The following is a 20,839-nucleotide window of genomic DNA, read 5'->3' as shown; positions in this document are numbered from 1 at the left end:
CCCCTTACACGTATAAAAATTATTGAGGACCCCAAAGAGCTTTTGTTTATGTGGGTTATATATCTATAAATATTTACCATGTTAGCAACTTAAAGGGACATATTTTAAATATTTGTTTATTTACTCATTTCAAGATAATAAAACCTTTTTTGTATAATAAGAGACATATTTTCATGAAAAAAATAACTGCTTTCCAAAACAAAAACATTTAGTGAAAAGAGAGCTCTTGTTATACATTTTAAAAACCTTTTATATGTCTGGCCTGATGGAAGAAAGCTAGATTTTTTTTTTTTTTAATTTTATTTTATTTATTAATTTTTTTTAAATTTTATTTTGTCGATATACATTGTAGCTGATTATTGCTCCCCATCACCAAGACCTCCCTGCCTTCTCCCTCCCCGAAAGCTAGATTTTCATATCTACTTCTGCATTCAATCTGTTTCAAAATATTGTTTACATGAAAAAAATCTGGCCTCCCACATTTCTATAGTTAGAAAAGGAAGGAGTAATTTATTACCCCAATCCATGTATGAAAAAAATGACTGTCACCCAAAGATAAGAGAATCACAAAAAAAGGATGACATAGGATATAAGAAACAGTGGTAGCTGCATATGAACCAGAATTAAAAGAAACTTGAAAGAAATTAAGAACTTATTGCTTAGATTCTCCTTTGAGCAGCAAAGCCTTTATAACTTAAGATTGTGTTTCTTCTCTCTGGGTCCAATATCATCACTTGGTTATTCAGCTAAGCGCGCACACACACACACACACACACACACACACACACACACACAATTTTACTATTATGTTTATTGGTTTTAAATTTTTATAACCAATCATAATATCATGTTTATTATAGTTACAGAAAAAAATATAAATGCTATAGACCATGAATATGTAAAAATAATCTAACTAGCAAAAAAAAGAAATGAACAGAGAGAAATGTAAGAATATGTGTGCCGATGTCCAATTTTTCATATCAGGAAACAATAATTAAACTGATTATAAATTGATAACTTAATCAAGAAATAGAAGTATAAGTATATTATTTAAAGCTATAATGATAACCATTACAGGAAATGAAAACCAGATACCATTAGCAGTGACTACCTCTGGGAATGGTGGTCAAGGAAGAGGGAAAGAAGGCTTTTCATTTTACATCATTCTGTATTGTTTGAATTCTTTTTACTGCATGCATGTAGTATTTCTATGATAAAAATACTAATTTTTATTTAAAGAAAAATTGCTACATTATTAGAAATATTTTTTAAATAAAATGGGGTTTTTTTCCTAACCTAGAGTTAGTGAACCTGTTCATAGCTTTATGTCATTTCATTCACTGGATGAATTCACAAAAAGATGCCTGTGATTGAATCACATTTTAAGGGTATTGAACAAGTGGAATACTTAAAAATGGTGAAGCCTTTTGTAAAATTAATGCCTGCTTCAAAATGTGTGTGTATATGTTAAATTTTCATTTCTTTATTTATTTGTTGCTTCTACTTTGTGTTGTTCTTTACTAATAACGGCCTAAAATTTTTTTCAAAAAGTGATTCAAGATGAGTCATGGTTTTCTGTTTTCTAAGTTAAATTCTGTGAACATTGGGATTCATGTTAGAGCAAGGGCGTAACTATTTTTGGTTTAGTGAGGGCTGCTAGGCCCCACTGCTTCAAGTTATCAGCACCTAAATCCTGCAACCAGTTACAGCGAACATTAATGTGATTTATAAACTACCTGCAGGTTAGGAAAAGAACACCATAGAATTTTACAAAGATGAGTGGTTTTTACCCCACTAACTTTTTCTCTTTCTTTCTGTCTGTTCCTGTGGGAAAGAAAACACTCACAAACCAAAATAAAACAAAGGAAATGTTGATAGGAAAAGTCACCCTATTAGAAACACATCAAAATCTGAACAGGAGCTACTTCTAAAGAGTTTTCATGTCAAGCTATTCTAAAGCAACCACCACATCTTTTGATTACAGTATTAAAACTCATGAAGAAAAAAAACAATTGCAAGAATTATATTAAGTTATACTTAATATTATTGAAAAGCAAAAACAGATAGAAGTATTAAATTGAATTATAGTGAGGTATGTGTATTTTCTTCAATCTTACTACAATTAATTGATACTTTTTTATTAATATAGAACTATCTAATGTTTAAACTATTTTTCTGAAGAGATATACTTTGGTCATAAAAAGGACAAAATGAATGGAAAAGTAAGATAAAACTCAGCTATCTACCCTTATAGAAGCCACGGTGTTCAACCAGGCAAGACCACAGTCTAAGCATCACCTAGAGGCACCTTACTCAAATTACAAAAATAGTACTTAGGAGTCATTAATATATTATCTGGTATTCTCTCTAAAAATCCTGAGCTATTAAATGATGGGAAGACAGTATTTTTTCTATATCTGGCCCTGGCTGAAATGTACCCAAAGGCAGTAAAAAGTTTTGAAGAGGGCCCCATGGCTCACTCAGGTGAGTGTGGTGCTGATAGCGCCGAGGCCGCGGGTTTGGATCCTATATAGGATGGCTGGTGTGCTCACTGGCTAAACGTGGTGCAAATGACACCGAGCCAAGGGTTGCAATCCCCTTACCGGTCCAAAAAAAAAAAAAGTTTTGAAGACACCTAGTCCATCCATTCACTGCTAGGCAAAATGTATTAATCATGTGTTTTATTTCTGTATCTTATGATGTTATGACAACTTAAAAATCTTTCTGGCCTGGGAAAGACTGACCCTCCCAGGGATAGCCAACTATTAGAGATAGCAAAGGAACACACCTTTCATAGTCAAACCAACCAATTCTGAGTCTATACTTCCAACCACGTTCTTACTTAACCCCTACACACCAAGCCACCCTGACTTAAATCATCCCAGGCCCAGGTGCCAGGCAAATGGAGTCCACCTCTATTACCCAGAATCCACCAGAACTGTGATTAGCCAGTCCTAAGCTGCTTCCTCTGCCCTGCCTTTCCTTTCCTGCAGAAACTCCAGTGAAGGCTTTGGCCTAGGCTTTCCCCTCACTCCTGTCTTTGGCCACCTGATCGACCCTGGTGCTTCCCCTATGGCCCTGCATGGCATGATGTGTCGTCCCCTTCCTTCAGAAAATGTAAGTAATAAAAATATTTCAGCGGCATTGACCTCTCCATGTGGTCACTTAGCCACTTCCATAAATTACAATCCTGTGTGTACAAATGAGACACAGAACCACACCTAATTCATTTCAGTGAAAAATGCTTTCATTCCAGTTCCTAGGCAGGACACCTTCATCCAGAAAATGTCTCCATTCTACTTTTTACAAATATGCAAATATGCAGCATTTGGGGCCCAGCAGTCTATTTTTTTTTTTTTTTTTTTTTTTGTGAGTGGCCAGGATCTAAACCCCTTGACCTTGGTGTTATCAGCACCAGCTCCAGCCAAGTGAGCTAACTGGCCAGCCTCCAGTTGTCATTTTTGGGCAAAGTAACAAACAAGGCTATAAAATGAAAAGGGGGAAAGACAGAGAAAAAAAGGATGTCAGAGTCCACATGAAATGCTTCCAACGCACCTCAGTCCTGAATACAATTTCAGTCGTTTCTTCTCTGCCAAGGACTCCAGGACCACAAACCTCTTTTCTTCCACCTCTAAAAGTTGGTTCTGTCCATCTACCAGAAGTGGTTTTACGGTGAAGCGAATAGTTTAAGTTCAAGACCCTTTACTTGCATTGCGTCCCTTCCAAAATCAATACCTAATTTTGTATTTGTGATTTTATCCTTTTTCCTAAGGACAGTCCCTAAAAATTGTGTAAGTTTCATGCCCTTCAAAAACAGAGAGATGGGGAGATTTTGGCTCCAGGAACCCCAGGGGTGACTCTGCTCTTCCACCAAAACTTCTGGCCCCAGAGTACTTATCTGTAAAAGCAGGGGCTAACAAGACAGTCTTGTCTTAAGTTCCTTTTTCCTTTCTCTTCAGTTGCGTTCACTACATACTAATAAAACAATATCCTATTGCCTCACATGTGACTGCCACTGCTCACTTTGCATATTGGCTTTTTAAAGATGCTAAAACAGTCCTGAAAAATGCACGGCAAAAATACAAGTTGGTTTTAACCGTACACTAACAAAAGGAAGACTCAGAAAATAAGAGCAAAACTTTTGCAATGAAGCCTGGCACCAATGCCCAAAAGCATATTATAACCTAAAGATTAGCTTATAATATACATTGGATGTATTAAGACCCAGAGCTGTATTGTAGGGTCAGGAGCCTTGGTTCCAGCCTGGCTCTGCCACTCTTTGCATGTGTCTTTGGGCAAGTCATTCAATATTTGGGTCTCATGTACCCACTGCTGCTGGAGCTCAAATCCCCAGGCATGTTTTCTCACATGGTAAGCAAGGTGACTGGGCCACAGGTTCTCTGAGACCCCTCTGTCTCTTGGTGTATTTTGTTCTATCTGCCTCTCTTGCCAATGCTACCTCCCTGTTCACCATTGCCCCACAACTTGACCAGACTTTCTTACCACACAAAGCTAATTTAGATAAGCCACTGAATTGAGGAGAAGAAAGGGAGTGAGCAAGGGAGGAGAGGACAGAGAAGGGAAAGAGCAGGAAGTTAGACAGTGCTAGGTCGTTGTATGGGGAGACAAGGAGCAGAGTCAGAGGTGGGTCACACTCTGTAAACCAGGCAGGTCTCAGATATCTGGAAAGAACCTTGCCTACACTTGGGCCAGATGCTGCGATTCTGATGGGGCACCTATTCCCTGTGTCTCACACCCTGGTGTGGGCCAATGGTATCATTCTGGACTTGAGACACCTGCCTTAGGTCTTCTGCCTCACTATGCTGTGCTGGGTCATGCATGTATTTACCAACTGATCCTTCTGTTGGTTTATACCACTACCCGATGGACTAAATACATAATACTGCCTACCTTAGTTTTAAGATTAGCCAGTGTTTACTGAATGCTTACTATGAACCAAACACCACACTAAGTATTTACATGAATTATTTCTTTTAATCTTCCTTACTTTTCTAGGGTAGGTTCAATTATTGTAGCCATCTTATAGCTGAGGAAATGGAGGCTTAGCGAGGTTAAGTAACTTGCCCAAGGTCACAAAGTGTTAGAGCCAGTACTTGAACCCATGGAGCACAGTACCCTTGACCACCACACCACTAACCCTCGGATCTACAGTCCCTTCTCAGCCGTCCACTTTTTACTGACCAGCCTACACACACACACACACACAACACACACACACACACACACAAACACAGAGCTACCCCATCTGGTCCTAAAATGATTAAAGCCAAACCAAGAATTCACTCATCCTCCTCTCCACCTAACTGAGAAGCGTATCCAGTTGCCAAATTTCCTATGAGTTACTTCCCAGTCACAGTGACCAAGAGAAGAGCGGTCAAGACTGAAGGGTTTTGCATAACACCCACTAGCCTGTCTTCCCACTGGGCACTGACTACTTAATCCTGTGTTCTGCAGACCTCAAAGTTCTTAGCAGAATTCCTGACCCCAAGGATTAAAGTTAAAAAAAAAAAAAAAAATCACGAGAAACTTCTTGAGGGCCAGCTTCAAACCAAATTTGATTTAGAACTCAGCTTCAAACACATAAGCCACCCACCCTACTCTCTGTTCCCCCACAGAGGCCCTTGATTTACCACATTGGTGGCTTTGCTTATATACCATTGGAGCAGGAGGCAATAGCAGAAAGGATTAAAACTTGAGCCTTGGCATCAAACCCACCTGGGTTCAAAGTGCTTTATCTCTTCATCTGTCAAACCAAAATAATCATAACCACCTCAGAATATTGTTGTGAAGATTAATGTGATAACGAATATTAAGTGCTCAGCACACAGTAAGTACCTACTAATTGGTAGCTATTATTTCTTTTTACCCTCCCATCTGGGAAGTGCTTCCCAAGTTCCCATATGTTCCTCTTCTACCAATACTTCAATGGCAGACCCCCAATCCCCAACCAGGTGAGTTCAGTTCAGCAGGACCAGCACTGATGAGCATCTTCAATGTACTGAGCACTAGGCCAGGTATTGGGGATACCAAAAAAAATGAACAAGACATGCCCCTGAACTTAAGGAGTTCACAGCCTTAAGGGAGATGGAAAAGAAACAGCTCATTTCAATGCTACATGGTAAGTGCAGTGATGCAGGATGCTGCAGGAACAGGAGAGTTGGTCAGATCACGGAGGCCCTTCGGGGCCAAGATAAGGATTTGAACTGAATTCTGAAGGCTGTGAGAAGCCACTGCTTTAAGCAGAGGAGTCAAATGCACAGATTTATACATCAGCAAAGGATCACTTTAGTAACATTATGTAGAAAGAACTACAATGTGGAGAAAGAAATGAGGAGAGTATGAATAATCCAATCAAGGAATGGTACCCTAGGCAAGACAGTGCAGGGGAGAGCAAATGAGTCTAGACAGTGAATACCAAAGGCCTTGACAAGGGACACTGGGCATTGTCTAGTCCCTCAATGTTTAGATATTGATGGAGGAGGCAACAAAGGGGCCTTTGTACTCATCACGTTTTAAAAATCAACTCTCTCTTAGGGCATTTATGACCATTTAACTTGCATTGTCGTTATCTGTTGTTTGTTCGTTTGGTCAGTCAACTAATATATATTGTCCACTCAAATGCCTGAGGTACTGGAAGGTTCCAATGATGAAACAGTTGAGTGAGAAGTATCAGCAAAGATCAATGTATGGGGAAAGATACAAGCACTGGAGAATGGTGTGCTTTGGCTAGAACGTGGGGCATGACGAGGAAGATGTGGGGAACCAGCCCTGAAACTCAGGCAGGGTCAGACTGTGCAGGGCCTAGGCTAAGGAGTTTGAACTCTGGGTGGTGGACATGGGGAGCCACTGGAGATTTTAGATGAAAGCAGGCATGTTCAGGGCGGTATGGCCACAGACCACTGGAGATTTCAAACAGGGGAGAGAGGATCAGAACTAAGCTTGAGCAGATTCTTCTCACAGAGGAGAAGCCAGAATGTCTTATTTGTCTCTCCTTTTGGAATCCTTGGGGCCTCACCTTTTCCATCTGGGCTTCCTTTTCATGCTTAAAACAGTGCCCACTATTTAGGAAGTATCCACAAATATATGCTGAGATCATAAACACTCATGTACAGTATTACATCCCCAAAGTATGTGAGACTGATCAAATGAAAGAAATGTAAGACCCCTGACAAATCAAGCTGTCTGAGGATCCCAAACCACACTAAGAACATGGCCCCAGGCCTTTTCATGCCAGAGTGAACAGCTCCAGGCAAGAGTTCTGAAATATCTTTGAGGAGCTATTCTGAGTTCCCAGTCACTCATTTCTAAGCAGATTGACTACCAGAACTAGGTGTGAGAAACTAGGTACTGAACCGCAGAAATACAGTCCTGGGCCTGCAGTGGGGAGGGGAGCTTACTGTTTACTGAGGATTTACCACCTGCCAGCCATCATTCTGCATTTTCCACATGTACCTTTGCCCATGAGAAGGGGATATCTACCCAGTTTGGGTTCTGCCACCAAGCCGAACCCCCTCTTCCTCATGATCCCTTACCCTCTAGCTCAGGACACTTCTGGGCCCTGCTCTCTTGTTACTGTATGCAGCCTTGAGTTGGTTCTCTCCCCTTTTAGGGGGCTTATTCCCCCTGTTATAATGCTGGGAAACCCTCCTGCTCCTCTCTGCAAAGCATGAGAAATCGAGGGGCAGCGAAAACATCAATTTGAGTGATCATAGACACAAAGACCAGACTGCAAGTAGTTTCCTGACCAACATCTAAGGACATTTTTTTATTTCATAAAGGATCAACTCTCTATTTCTAGAGAGAGCCACTTCAATTCCATACCTACATATTGAATATTTAGTATACCTAATGATCAATAGGGAGAGAGTAAGGAGAAAAGAAAAAGAAAAGAAAAGAGCAAACATCAGGGAATCCAGAAATTTGCCTTCAGTACATATGAATTTTCCAGAAAAAAACTTACTTTCTTACAATGGTTTGATTCAATATTAAAAGGAGTTCATATTATCTGAGCCCTCACTCTGACTGTTCGTGGAAGACCTCCCATAATGGGCTGGGACAGCGGCAAGGGGCAGGGGAACGGGTGTCCAGGATTCAAAATCCACGACAAATAATACCAAAGAAGATGTTATGCACACAGATGGTTAAGAGTTGCCTATAATATTTCCTCAATTAAACTGGAATACCAAAATGCATTTCTGAGATAATTATTTTTAAAACAATGCTCTGTAATGTTTCCATTCAGCTTGCTGTCTGGTGGCCCTTGCTCCTTGCTCACAGGCAGCTCCATCACAGACCCCCATGTCTTCCCGGCCTACCTGCTGGGCTGCCTCGTGGAAGAGTTCCTGCACTTGAGCCATCTGAGCCATCCTCGTGGACACGGGGGTCCTGGTGGTCTGGGCGAGGAGACCTGTCTGGAAGGTAAACACCATCCGTAGTCAGGCGGGCTCCTCCAACCCTCTTTTCTATTGTCCCTCCTTCCTCTGTACAGACTACAAGGAATTGGTAGTTGAGGAAGGGGCCTGGAAATTCATCCTGGCTGCCTCTTTGTACCCAAACAGGTCCCACTCACTCTTCAGAGCCCAGCTGTGCTCACATCTCACTGTCCTAGAGCCACAGCCGAGCCCAGCTCTCTCTTCCCGGAGTTCCTTCAACATGTGGAGGTCAGAGCCAGGTGCCCAGCTGCCTGGCTTTGAAGACACAGTTTTACACACCTCTCCCATCCTTGTGTGCCTCTGAACGCTTTGTTCAGGGCAAGGGCAACACTGGCTCACTAGAAGTGGCTGCAGGTGGTGAGCGAGTATAGACAGGACCATGAGCAGAGCGGAAGCCCCTCTGGAGCAGGGCCAGAAAGCGGGAGGAGAGGGAAGAACGCGCAGAGAAAAAGATGTCCAAGCATCATCATCGGGCACGCTCCTCCCCCAACCAGCGGAGTCTTCCCCCGGCTCTGGACCGGCTTTCTATGGGGCGGGGCCTTGTCCCCTGATCAGTGTGCCCCGTTTCCCGAGTATAGTGCTGGCAGGTACAGAGAGCTCGTGACATTTTGGAAGAAGGAGGAAAGGGGAAGGCGAGAGGAGGGGCAGGGACTAGAGCTCGTCGTCAGGAAGGAAGGACCTGCCCGAGCGTGGTAGCCGCGACGGCGAGGGAGGGAAAGTGCCCTGAGGAGGATTCAAAGAAAGCGAGTTGAGGGCGGGGGGAGCAGGGTTTGCCCAGAGAGAAGCTGGGGAGACCCTCGGTGGGCTGCGGTCCTGCCCAAAGCCGGGCGACGGGTATGGCGCGAGAGGCGCTGGTGAGGCCCCCGCGCTGCCGGCGCGACGCTCGGCCTCACACGTCCCGCGGCCTACGGGGCAAGGGACCCCGGCACCCCCTCCTCCCCGCCGCCGCCACCGCTCCGGAGCAGCGCCCTGAGCCTTCGGCACCCGCACAGACGCGAGCCCTCACCCGAGTTCGGGGGACCCCTCTGGAGGAGGGCAGGTGCGCGGGCGCGGCGGTGCACACGCGCGCCGGGGCTCCACCTGAGCCGGGGCAAACGTGACCCCAACACTGGCCCCTACCTATGCGCCGGAGCCCTCCCCGGGAGAGAAGCTGTCCCCAGACCACCTGCTCCGCCGCTCTCCCCCCGCCTCCACCCGCAAGCGCGGCAGCCCTCACCTGCTCCTGGGACAGCTAGCTCCCCGCGCTGGGCCCGCCCTGTTCCCGCCCCGCCGCCACGTGGCTGCCCGGGTCTCGGCTGCGCGGGTCCCAGCTGTCCCGCTGGCGAGGCGGTTCCCGCCCCGGCTCGGGCACCCCAGCCACGCCGGCACCCACGAGTCTCGGGTCCAGGTGGAGAGGGAGGGAACTGCACAGACTTCCCCTCCCCAAGCCGGGCCGCACACCTACGGCCGCCCAAGGGGGCTGAGCGCTCCCGGACACGCGACGGACTGGCCCAGCAAAGAGGGACGAGTATCTTGACCCGAGTAGGCGCGGCGGGGTGGGGTTGGGGGGTAGGGGGGTGGGGGAGGCTGGGGGGCGGGGCACTGAGGTCTGCAAGGCAAGCCCACGGACTCGACTTGGCCAGTCACTACCACCACCCCCTCGACTAGCTCCACGCAACCGGTTGAGGTGCCCGGCCCCGGGATGAGGGGGCCAGAGACCCGACGTGTGCGCTGCAGCTCCGTCTACGGCTCTGCTGCCGAGCCCCGCAGGCAGGAGAGGATGGCTGGGCGCGGGACGGCCCGCGGCTGCACACGGGTCCCGCAGGCCTCTGGGCAGGGGCGCCCGACCATCTGCACAGGAGACCCGGACCCTTCGCACCAGGAATCCCGAAGTGCGACTGGCTGCCCGACCACGTGACCCCAAATCGTAGGGAGTGGAATCTCTTTTGCCAAAAAAGTGCTCCCAGGCATGCCGAGGTGTCGGGGGAAAATTACCCCCACCTCCTTTAGCAAGACCTAGAACCGCCCTTCCTAGAGTGAAGGTTCCCAGGGCCTCAGGTTGCAGAAAAAATTAACTTACAGAGAGATTAAATTATCTTCATTTCCAATCTGGCATACTTCCTCAGCCTTAAATAACATGCTAGGCTTCCAAGTGGGCTTCTGAGAAACAGGAGGGCAACTGGGAGTACTTCCCATGCCCACGAGCCTTTGTGTGAAAACCCCTAAAAATAGAAGTTGTTCTTTTAAAAACAAAAGGGAAGGCAAAGCCATGGGAACACTTACAGAGCCCTAACGTGTCTTCTGAGCCAGCAAGGAAGTTTTGCGTGTGTGTGCAAATATATAAAATAAAATTTGCCGTTTTAACCATTTTTATGTGTACATTTCAGTAACATTAATTACAATGTCGTGCAGCCCTCACCACTATTTCCACAACTTTTTCATCACCTCAAACAGAAACTCTGTATCCATTATGCAGTAACTCCTCATTCCGCCTACACCCCAGCTGGTAGTAACCTCTAATATACTTTCTCTTTCTATGAATTTGGCTATTCTAAATATGTCATATAAGTAGAATCATACAATATTTGACCTTTTGTGTCTGGATTATTTCACTTAGCATAATGTCCTCAAGGTCCATCCATGTTGTGGCATGTGTCAGAAACTTACTGGGCTGCGAATGTTTTTAATAACCCATCTCTGCAAGAGGAAAGAACTCCAGAATAAATTACAGATTAGCCATCTGTGAACAAGGGATGGATAGGTGGACAGGATGACACGGTCATATTATTGGAATCCACTATACGAGTATATCTATATATTCATCTGTATGGCCAATACAGCCATCTTTCTTACTTTTTGTTTTGTTTTGCTTTGTTTTGCCTCAAGCTAATACCTGTTTGCTATCACCTTTTGATGAATCTCCCTCTAAGTGTCAGTGTGAACTTTGAAGAATCCACATTCAATTCCATATCAGCCTGAGCTAAAATCTTTAGAAAAGGAATCCACCCCTCTCCACATAACCACCTACTTCCTGTCACTCATCTTTTTCTAGATAAATGAGAAGCTCCCTTCAAAGCTTACAAGCATCTTCTAAACCTAAGAACAAATGCGTTTCTTTTCTGAATGTTAAAACTAGATAGAGAAACCTTCCCATTTACAAAGAAAAAGGTGTATCCTGCTTAATGCAAATATACGAGTATCTTACATGAGTATCTTATAACAATGACACTAACCTTAAAAACCTCACTCTTGTGTTGCAAAATATCCTGCATATCCTTTGGACAAAACATTTCCATTTTTAAGATACTACCCTACATGACCAGTATAAGGATGTTCATTGCATCATTAATTTGTAATAGCTAAAAAAAGAGAACAATCTAAATGTTCATCAACAGAAGACTGGTTAAATAACTTAGGGTATAGCCATACTATGAGAGCCAGGATTAGAAGGAATTAGGTGTTTTTATATGTACTAACATAGAACTCTGTTCATCACACAGTAATGAATAAAAATAGCAAGTTGCAAAATAATGTGTATAGTATGTTATTTTTTAAAAAGCAGTATATATTTATATATGTATATAATTTGTGCAGAAAAATACCCATCAATCTGTTAATAGTGGTTATCTCTAGGGAGTGGGATTGAGACAGTGAGTAAAGTGGGAGAGGAAACCCACTTTGGTGTATAAATTTTGGATTTTTATTGAAGTTTTTTTTCATACAATGAGCACATGTAACTTTGGAATTGGGGGGATGAGTAAGAAAATTAAAAGGACAAACAATGTGGGGCAGATTGTATTTCCCAAAGGTGGTTGCACTAATGTATCCCATGCCATTTGCTCTTCTCACAATATGATGTTGAGATTTCTTCCAAAGGAGGTGGGGTATGTGTTCCCACCTGTTAAGCCTGACTGGACCTTAAGTGTCTCAACCAATAGAAAAAATGGAAGAAATGATACAGCTCGACTTAATAGGCTAGGTCACAAAGGCAACAGGGAGTCCACCTGGCTTCCTCATTCTCAGTGCACTTACCCTTGGAATTCAGCCACCATGTTGTGAGAAAGCCCAGGCCACATGGAGAGGCCACATGTAGGTGCTCCAGCCAATAGCCAATATCAGCTGCTAGACATGTGAGTGAAACAAGCCTTCAGATGATTCCAGCCCCAACCTGAGGTTCCAGACCTTGTAGAGCAAAAACAAGCTGCCCTTGTTGAGCTCTGTCTGAATTCCTGACCCACAGAAACCATGAGAGAGAATAAATTATTGTTGCTGTTTTATGCCACTAAGTTTTGGGGTAATTTGTTAAGTAGCAATAAATAGAGAATACACAGTGCGTCCAACCAAGGTAAAAAAAAAAAAGTTTTGTTTTCTTTGAAGTACTTTTATTCAGTGCATTGCTTGAGTTCACTTATTGCAGTCTAGTTGTTTAAAAAATAATAATACTGTTATCAAACTCACCTTTTTTTCCTATTCAGTAACAGCTCAACAAGTTCAAGTTGAAGCACTCAGTAGTGAGTCTGTTGCTCTGGATCTCACTCAGCTCGGCTGTTGGCAGCTTTCATCTCTTTCCTTCCAGTGGTTGGTGCTGAGAATTCCCCTCTGTGTGAAGGCTGCCGGAGATACCACGTCTTGAAGGATGAGCTCATTTGTCAGAAAGTCCTAACCCTGGGGAGGGATCAGAGCTTGGACAGAGTCAACCAGAATAGAAATGTGAAAGCAGGTTGAAAACATTAAATCATGATGTAAATATGTAATGTGTATAAAAACAGCTCTCACAATTTAGACCCTAGAATCAGTCATAAGTGCCTCAAGAGGTAGATCAGCTAGTGCAGTGTGTACATTACAATCCCTGGATGTACTTTACGGTCACCTACAGGTAGTTTCGGAATATACCAATACATGGGGGACCTACTCCATAGATTCTGACTTAATTACTCACTTGGTCTGTGGTGGCCTGAGCATTAGTATTTTCTTGAAACTCCTTAGGTGATTCTAATGTGCAGCCAAGGTTGGGAACTATGGAATTTCTAGCCCAGTAGTATTCCCCCATCTTCAAAACACCTGAGATATAGAATACATCCTGTTAGCAGTGGTGTCTTACTGTAGTTACAATCTTCAATGACAAGGAGAGAGTATGAAATATATCTCTGAAGGAACACAAGTAATTTACTATGTATAAATTATATTCATATATGTAATTTTTTTAGTTGGTTATTGTGATGTACTTCTTTAGAGCATACCACTTATTTTAAAAATCACAGGAATTCTGCACACACTCAGAAAGGTTTGCTGGCTCTGAGGGTGGGGGCAGGATTTGAACCTAGGTCTGATTCTAATATCAGGTTTTCTCCTCTACACAATGTAGCCTCTTTAACCCAGGTGGAGAGATAAGACAGAAAAAGGTTTTCCTTCTTCCTGGACTTTGAAATGTACTTCCAAGAGCCCCAGATCCTAGAGCTTGGACCACTGCCAGAAGGGCTGCCGGCCTTTCCTGGGAGCTCGAAGGAGGCAACTCAGGAGATGCAAACTTGAATAGTACAAGCCCATCACACAGCCCGAGTGATCCAAGCTCCCAGGGAAGTAGGGGTTGGACCCCAGAGAGTCTCTTGCTCTGGCTTCCCTAGATAAGGCCAGGTGAAAAGGGAGGGGCCGTCACTGTCCTGCTGTCAGGTGTCCTCAGCTCCTGTTGAGCAGGTTTCTCCTCCAGGATCTGAGCTATTTGTTGATTCTGGGGGTTTGCCCTCTGACAAGGTAAAGTCATTCTCTGACAAGAGAAAAGTCAATCTTCCTCTACCAGCCACCTGGCAGGACCTAGTGGAATCTGGTGACAGGATGGGTCAGGACCTGGTGGGATCATGAGAAAACATATATGACACAGAAAGGAGCCTAATAAACAGGGTCCAGTTTGTTTTGTGCTGACAGTGGTAGCCTTATTGGACTGAGATAACGATGTGATTAGCATTCAGCATTTACTTAAATATATACAGTAGACCCAAAGATAGACCTTCAGGAATGTAGATGAGAGAAGTCAGGTCTAAATTAGAATCCTGGCTCCCCCTTTTCACTATGCGACCTTGCCCAATGTCTTTAATGTGTCTGAGACTCAGTTTCCTTATTTGTAACATGGAATTAATGATAAGACCTGCCAAGCCTACCTGGTAGAGTTATGAACATTCTAGTATTTTGCTGGGGACTGAAATCCAAATCAGCTCTTTTGTTTTCAGAATCCACTATTTTTCCTCCCATATTGAAAATAACATGACCAGTTTTCTGGTCCTACTGCTGTTATCCACAGAACCACAAACTCCCTGGCAGTGCTTCTTCTACAGGACCTTCAAGCTGTCTTTGCACACTTGGATATAATCCATAGGGCCTGGCCCTCTCCTTCAACAACGTTCACCAATTATCTTCTGATCGCCAAGCACAGAGGCCAACACTGAACACAATGGGGAGCAAGACTGCTGTGGACAGATGGGGAAGAGAGACATTAAACTCTCACACTAATAAGCACATCATTAGTCATCCACACTAGAAAAACTGTGTAGGGTGGTCAGAGACTCTGAAATGGTTGAAATTACCTAATCAGGAAAATCCAGATAAGCTTTTCTGAGGAAGTGAAGCTTGGGCTGAAATCTGAAGAACAAGGTAGGGGAGGGGGGCTTAATACAGTGTAGAGAGAAAATAGCGCCTTTGTGGCAGAAGGGGGCATGGGCAAGTATTTGAAGCTAGAAGCAGTCCAGTAGTGAACAGCAGAGAGGATGAGAGGCTTACTGTGGGGGACGCTGGGGCCATTGGCAGCAGATGACTACACAGGGATAAGGTAAGGAGCCTGGTGTTTACCCAAATAGCAACCGGGGAGCTTCTGAAGAGTTTTCACGTGGTTATCTGAAGGCCAGCAAGAGTGGATGTGCAGAAACTTGCAAGAACCCAGGCAAGACCTAGGGGTGGCTTGGGCTGTGGTGGTGGTAAAGCGAGGCTTCCAAAGATCTGAGAAATATTCTCTAGTGCTGTGCCCCATGAGTTGTAAATCTGATTGATCAGATGATAGCATATTTATTGAGGTACATCCAGCAGTGAGCAAGGTCATTAATAGGCCACACAAGTAGACAAGTCTCTTTTTAACTTCTTCCTTTCTTTGCTCCTATGCAACTGAGTGGAAAAAGGACTGGGGCCCACTCACGCATTGATGGAGTCCTGGCCATCCTACTCTTCTCTATGTTCTCTATTCATCCTACTCTATTCTCACATATTGAGATGCCCTGGTCAGCCAGAGAGTGGTAAGGTGCCAAGGAGAAGGAAATGGCTCTAGAGCCCTTTAGTCCTGGCTATATCCTCTGGTCCATTTCTACACTAGGGTTTGAGAAATAGACCCAGTACATACGAGGTTACTCAAAAAAGTCCATGGAAAAATGGAATTGAAAAATAGTGCGAATCTTTCCATGAACTTTTTTTTTTTTTTTTTTGTCGTTTTTTCGTGACCGGCACTCAGCCAGTGAGTGCACCGGTCAGTCCTATATAGGATCCGAACCCGCGGCAGGAGTGTCGCCGCGCTGCCAGCGCAGCACTCTACCAAGTGCGCCACGGGCTCAGCCCCTTTCCATGAACTTTTTGAAGTACCCTCGTATTAAGAAGGTGCCTTGTTTCCCACTAGCCATTGATTCTTGTGTTCTCCTTTGGGAATCTTGTTTAGCAGGTTGTGGCGAGTACAACTGGGGTTCAGTGAGGAATTCCGGCATTTCCAGGCTTTTCAATCATAGCATCATCTTAATGCCATTGAATCTCCACCATCATTTCTAATAACTTCAAATAGCACTCTTAATGCTTCCTTTACCCTAACAATAGTCATTCATTTATTGATACCTGCTTAGGTGTGAGGCAGCTTTATGCTTTGTAAACAAAATGCCTTCAAGAAGCTTACAAGCTAATCCAAAGCTCCCACAATCTTCTCCTGATGAACAATTAGTTTTGAATTTTCCTGAAATATTAATACTAAAAAACATAAGATAAATATATCTAACATGCATGAGAAGTAGGGCACCATATACCAGCAGTCAATTGTTTCTGTTTGGTATATACCTGTGACAGCACATATACAGTCATTCAGGAGGAAGAAAACAGATAGCAAAGAAGGGAAAGAAGTGGTAAAAGAAAAACGTAAGAGGAAACAAGAGAGAAGACCCACCACCTCCATACAGACATGCTTCCCTTCCTCCTGCCTACTAAAGCTGGCTGCAACATTCCAACCTCATCGTCCACGTCTTGCTTTAGTGTCATGGGCCAGCCAGGTCCCTGCTCGTGATAAACCAATAGATGGGAGGGAGAAATTGGGGACTTCCACCTCAATATATTGCCTCATATTGTAGGATATTTCTGCTTTTTGTTTCTCATTTGTTGTACTATACATCAGTATTGTTTAGACTTTCTCCAGAATGTTCCCTTTCCACGTCTCTGATAATGAAATCAGATTTTCTTTTAATCAAGCTTTTTGAATTCTGTGTTCCTGAAGTTTATTTAGGGCATGCACTTGAAGATACATTGCATTCCATTTGTTGGTGAACACAAATTATGAGATAAATAATCTCTTCCTCACAAAGTACCTGTCACTTCCACTTCACTAGCTAGTTATTCCTTGGTCAATTAAATCCAGACAGATAACCCTCTCCTACCTTCTGCAATCTTTTGAAAGATAATATCGTCTGAGAGTCAGAAATTTATTACACGCTCTGCTTTATATGAAATGAGGCTTCCAACACTTGTCCAACTCTGCTCCATCTTGCCTTTGTGACACTTTTAGAACCTGAACTAGGGAACATTTAGCGCTTTACAGTTTACAAATTGCTATCTCAAATGATTTGACATTCACAGCAACTTGGATAGGTATTTTTATTATCCTCGTTTTGCAGATTAAAAAAGTGAGGCTCAGAAAAGATAAGTGACTTGTACAAGGTTACACAGATTAAGGCAGAGCCATGATTTGAAAGTCTCTTGCCTCTAAGTCCCCTTCTCATGTCACTGCTCCTTATTTGCCCATGTGGACTATAGAATGTTATCAAAGTCACCACTAATGTCTCACAATCATCAACAAGAAACACTTAGCTCACTTAAAGCTGTCCCATGCAGCACTGGCTATGTTGCCTTAGAAACACTTTTCTAAGAATACATACCTTTTACTTACATGAGAGTACTTCAAAAAGTTCATGGAAAAATAGAATCAGAAGATAACTGAAGCCGTTCCATGAACTTTTTGAAGACCCCTCATATTACTAGACTGTGTGTACATCCCCCACCCCCACATGCTTTGAGTGCCATCATCTGCTCTTAAATCATGAGAGCCAGCTTAGCAGAATGCAGCAACAGCCTCTCTCAGCCAAGTCATCTTCTGTCAGGTACCCAATAGTTCAGCATGTATCTACTGTTGTTTCCTCTTTCTGCTATTTTATTTTGTACTCTAGCAGTCAGTCTTAACCCTCATACTGTCATTGACAGTACTTGCATAAGTGATGGTGCTGGAGATCCCATAAAAGAACAAAGGGGAACCATCATATAGGTTTAAAAGGTAACTTTGTGGCCTAAATATCTTGAAGGAAATGGTCAAGGGAGAGACGGTATCAAATAATTAGGGACTAGTGGAAGTTATTTAACATGAAGAGTAACATAAACATAATCGTAGTCTAGCAGGACTGAACAGTAGCAGATGACTTCAAGGGATTAAAAATATTAATACCTTTCCATGAAGATTATGCTAGAACAACTAATTAGTCTTGGTTCAATTACTTCTCCTGCTTCCAGGAAAGCATCCTCTAGCACCCATTTCCAACCCCCCAATGGGATATAGATGATTCTCTAGTATATTTTTACCCTCAGATTTGTGAATCCCTACAGAGCGTTCATCTCCCACTCCTGTGAGAGGTCAGTTCTTTCAGAATGAAGTCTATTTTCTCATTTCTACAGTCCAGGCTTGAATCCTATCCATGTTTGGCATTTTAAGTAGTGGGTAATTTTTGACAATGTTCTCTATTTCTACTGTATTGGTCTATCTGTATTTTCTATCTTCTGAAACCAATTTATTAAAATTTTATGTATATGTTCTTTGGCAGCTGGCTGGTACAGGGATCAAACCCTGTACCTTGGTGTTATGAGCACCACACTCTAACCAACTGAGCTAATCAGCCAGTCCCCAAAATTATACTTTTTAGAAAACTATCCTAAAACAGGGAATAGTGTACCTGCCCATTTGTTAAGGAATGAAATGTGAATTAGCACAGCACCCAACACATCCTAACACTCAATGTCTGCTTTAATAATCTCAAGTACAATACTGCAACCTGCAGTTGATACCACTATAAATCTTTCAGATGCTCAAATAAAGATGAGTAGCCTCGTCCATCTATTATTTGCATCTAGCACAATGCTTGTTAGGCAAGAGGTGACTAATGCTGAATGGATGCAGGGTCAAAGAACTACGCCCCAGCAAGTAAGGATTCAAATCAATAGAAAACACAATTTCTATGATGGATAATTCACTTGTTTGGCTTCGTTCGCCACTTGGACTCAAGCATCAGAATCTTATTAAGAATGGGAGAAGCTATGGAAAATTAAGAAGGCTATAATTTTTAAAAGTTCATCTGTATAAGTGGGTAAATATGCAAAGGCTCCAATGTTCTCAATTTTTCAAGTCCATTTCTAAACTTGTTTTCCCAGTCATTTGAAAATCACTTTGAAAATGTCACTCTCATTTACAATATCACATTTCACATCCTAGCTCTTACACATACACATATACATCCGCATAGGTGTGTGGGTAAAATGTCTTTCTGTAAATGTCCTTTTAACTATATTTGAAAATGACAAAAGAAATAAAAGTATGAGACCTAAATTTTAGCTTTAGTTCACTTAAAGCTTTTCACCTCCATTCTTTATCCATCACATGGATTTAATTTATTCTAATACCTTACCAGGTTCACCAAAGGAGGAAAAATATAGAACCAGCACTCCAAAAAAACTTTTAAAATTCTACTCCAACATATAATCGGAGAAATCTTCATGCTCATTTTGTGCATGATAAATTGTCAAGTAAGACTCAATGACAACACATTAATTCAAGTGACTTCAATTTTATTTTTTCTTATAATCTTCAGAAGGTGGGAGAAGTATCATGTAGAGTATCTCCCAACCCCTCACCCCACCACTTCTAATCATTCAAGAAAAACTGGGATCTCGGAAATGCATTAGTAGACTATCAGTGGTATTATGTACAATTGGTTAAAGCACCATGCTAATAAGGCCAGGGTCCTAGGATTGTTCTCTGCAAGAGCCAATTTGTTTAAATCTGTTCCAGGGACCTGGACTGCACTCCTAACTGCAGATGGCTTTCTTACAATGCATCTCACTGGTCACAAGACAGGGGACTGGCAAGGTGGCAGATGGATGAAAACAAAACTATCTCCCCTAATGAAAGGAAAAAAAAAAAAAATCCCACATATGCTGATGGTGGCTTAATAGAATCTTATTAAGAAAAAAAACCACATACATTCTTAGCCTTATGTTAAACATATTTCAAGACTAAAATATTCAATGACAGTAACATTTGATTCTTGCACTTTAGAACTGTCTAATAAATAAAATAACATTCCACACAAATCTAGTAAAGGCCCTAATAATTGTTACCCAATTTGTGTAACTGCTAATTCCATATAGACATCCTTTTCTCTTTAATACTATCTATGCACTACACTTCTCGCATATTTACCTTTAGTTAATTGGTTCTGAATATTGTGAAAAATCCAGCTCGAAAATTATTCATAAAACTGTATTCTGTTTTTATTTTTCAAACAGCCAGTGTCCACATTTAGAATGCAGAATTTGCAAATATAAGTTAGTCTAATAATTCAATTTAAAATAAAGCAAAACAACTTCCTTTAGTATCACAATACATAAAATATTATAAACTCCAAATGGCAAGGTTAACTATATGACAATAGTGCCAAAAGCTGTGAAACTCATTAAACCTCTTAATGAATAGGTCAGTTTAAAGAACATGTCTATGTTCCATGACTCTGCATGAAACCAGCTTTCATTGTATCATAAAGGCTCAGCAATTCATTCATAGCATAATATAGGGTCAAGCAAGATTTTATTTTTACAATGACAATAAGAATGTATCTAAAACAAACAAAATCCTCCTAATTGTTTAAAAACAATTCTATTTGGAGGGCAAAATATATTTTAAAATATATTGACTTACCAAATTTCAATTGTCAGGCTGCTGACTACTGACGTAAAAGTCTGTATTTAAAAATATCACAAATATCTTTTTTATTTAACAGTGAAAATTTCCATGTGATAAGTTTCATTGCAAAGCAATTTTCACCTGAGTAGATTTAGAAATTTAGTGCTCATATTTTGGG

General features: G+C 42.4%; 1 protein-coding gene across 1 annotated transcript in view; it reads right to left on the bottom strand.

The window, feature by feature from the left end:
- The window catches only part of SLC12A8 (solute carrier family 12 member 8), a 146,760-nt gene extending 138,310 nt beyond the window's left edge, over window positions 1-8,450 (bottom strand). The window contains exon 1 of the mRNA XM_063108737.1: window positions 8,337-8,450. Coding sequence (XP_062964807.1) covers window positions 8,337-8,450 — 114 coding nt within the window. The remainder of the gene's footprint in view (window positions 1-8,336) is intronic.
- Window positions 8,451-20,839: the final 12,389 nt, after the last annotated feature.

This window comes from Cynocephalus volans, chromosome 1, assembly GCF_027409185.1.
Source record: "Cynocephalus volans isolate mCynVol1 chromosome 1, mCynVol1.pri, whole genome shotgun sequence".
Taxonomy (NCBI): Eukaryota; Metazoa; Chordata; class Mammalia; order Dermoptera; family Cynocephalidae; genus Cynocephalus; species Cynocephalus volans.
The sequence above is the reverse complement of the archived record's forward strand: the minus strand, read 5'-3'. Positions and strand labels throughout refer to the sequence as shown.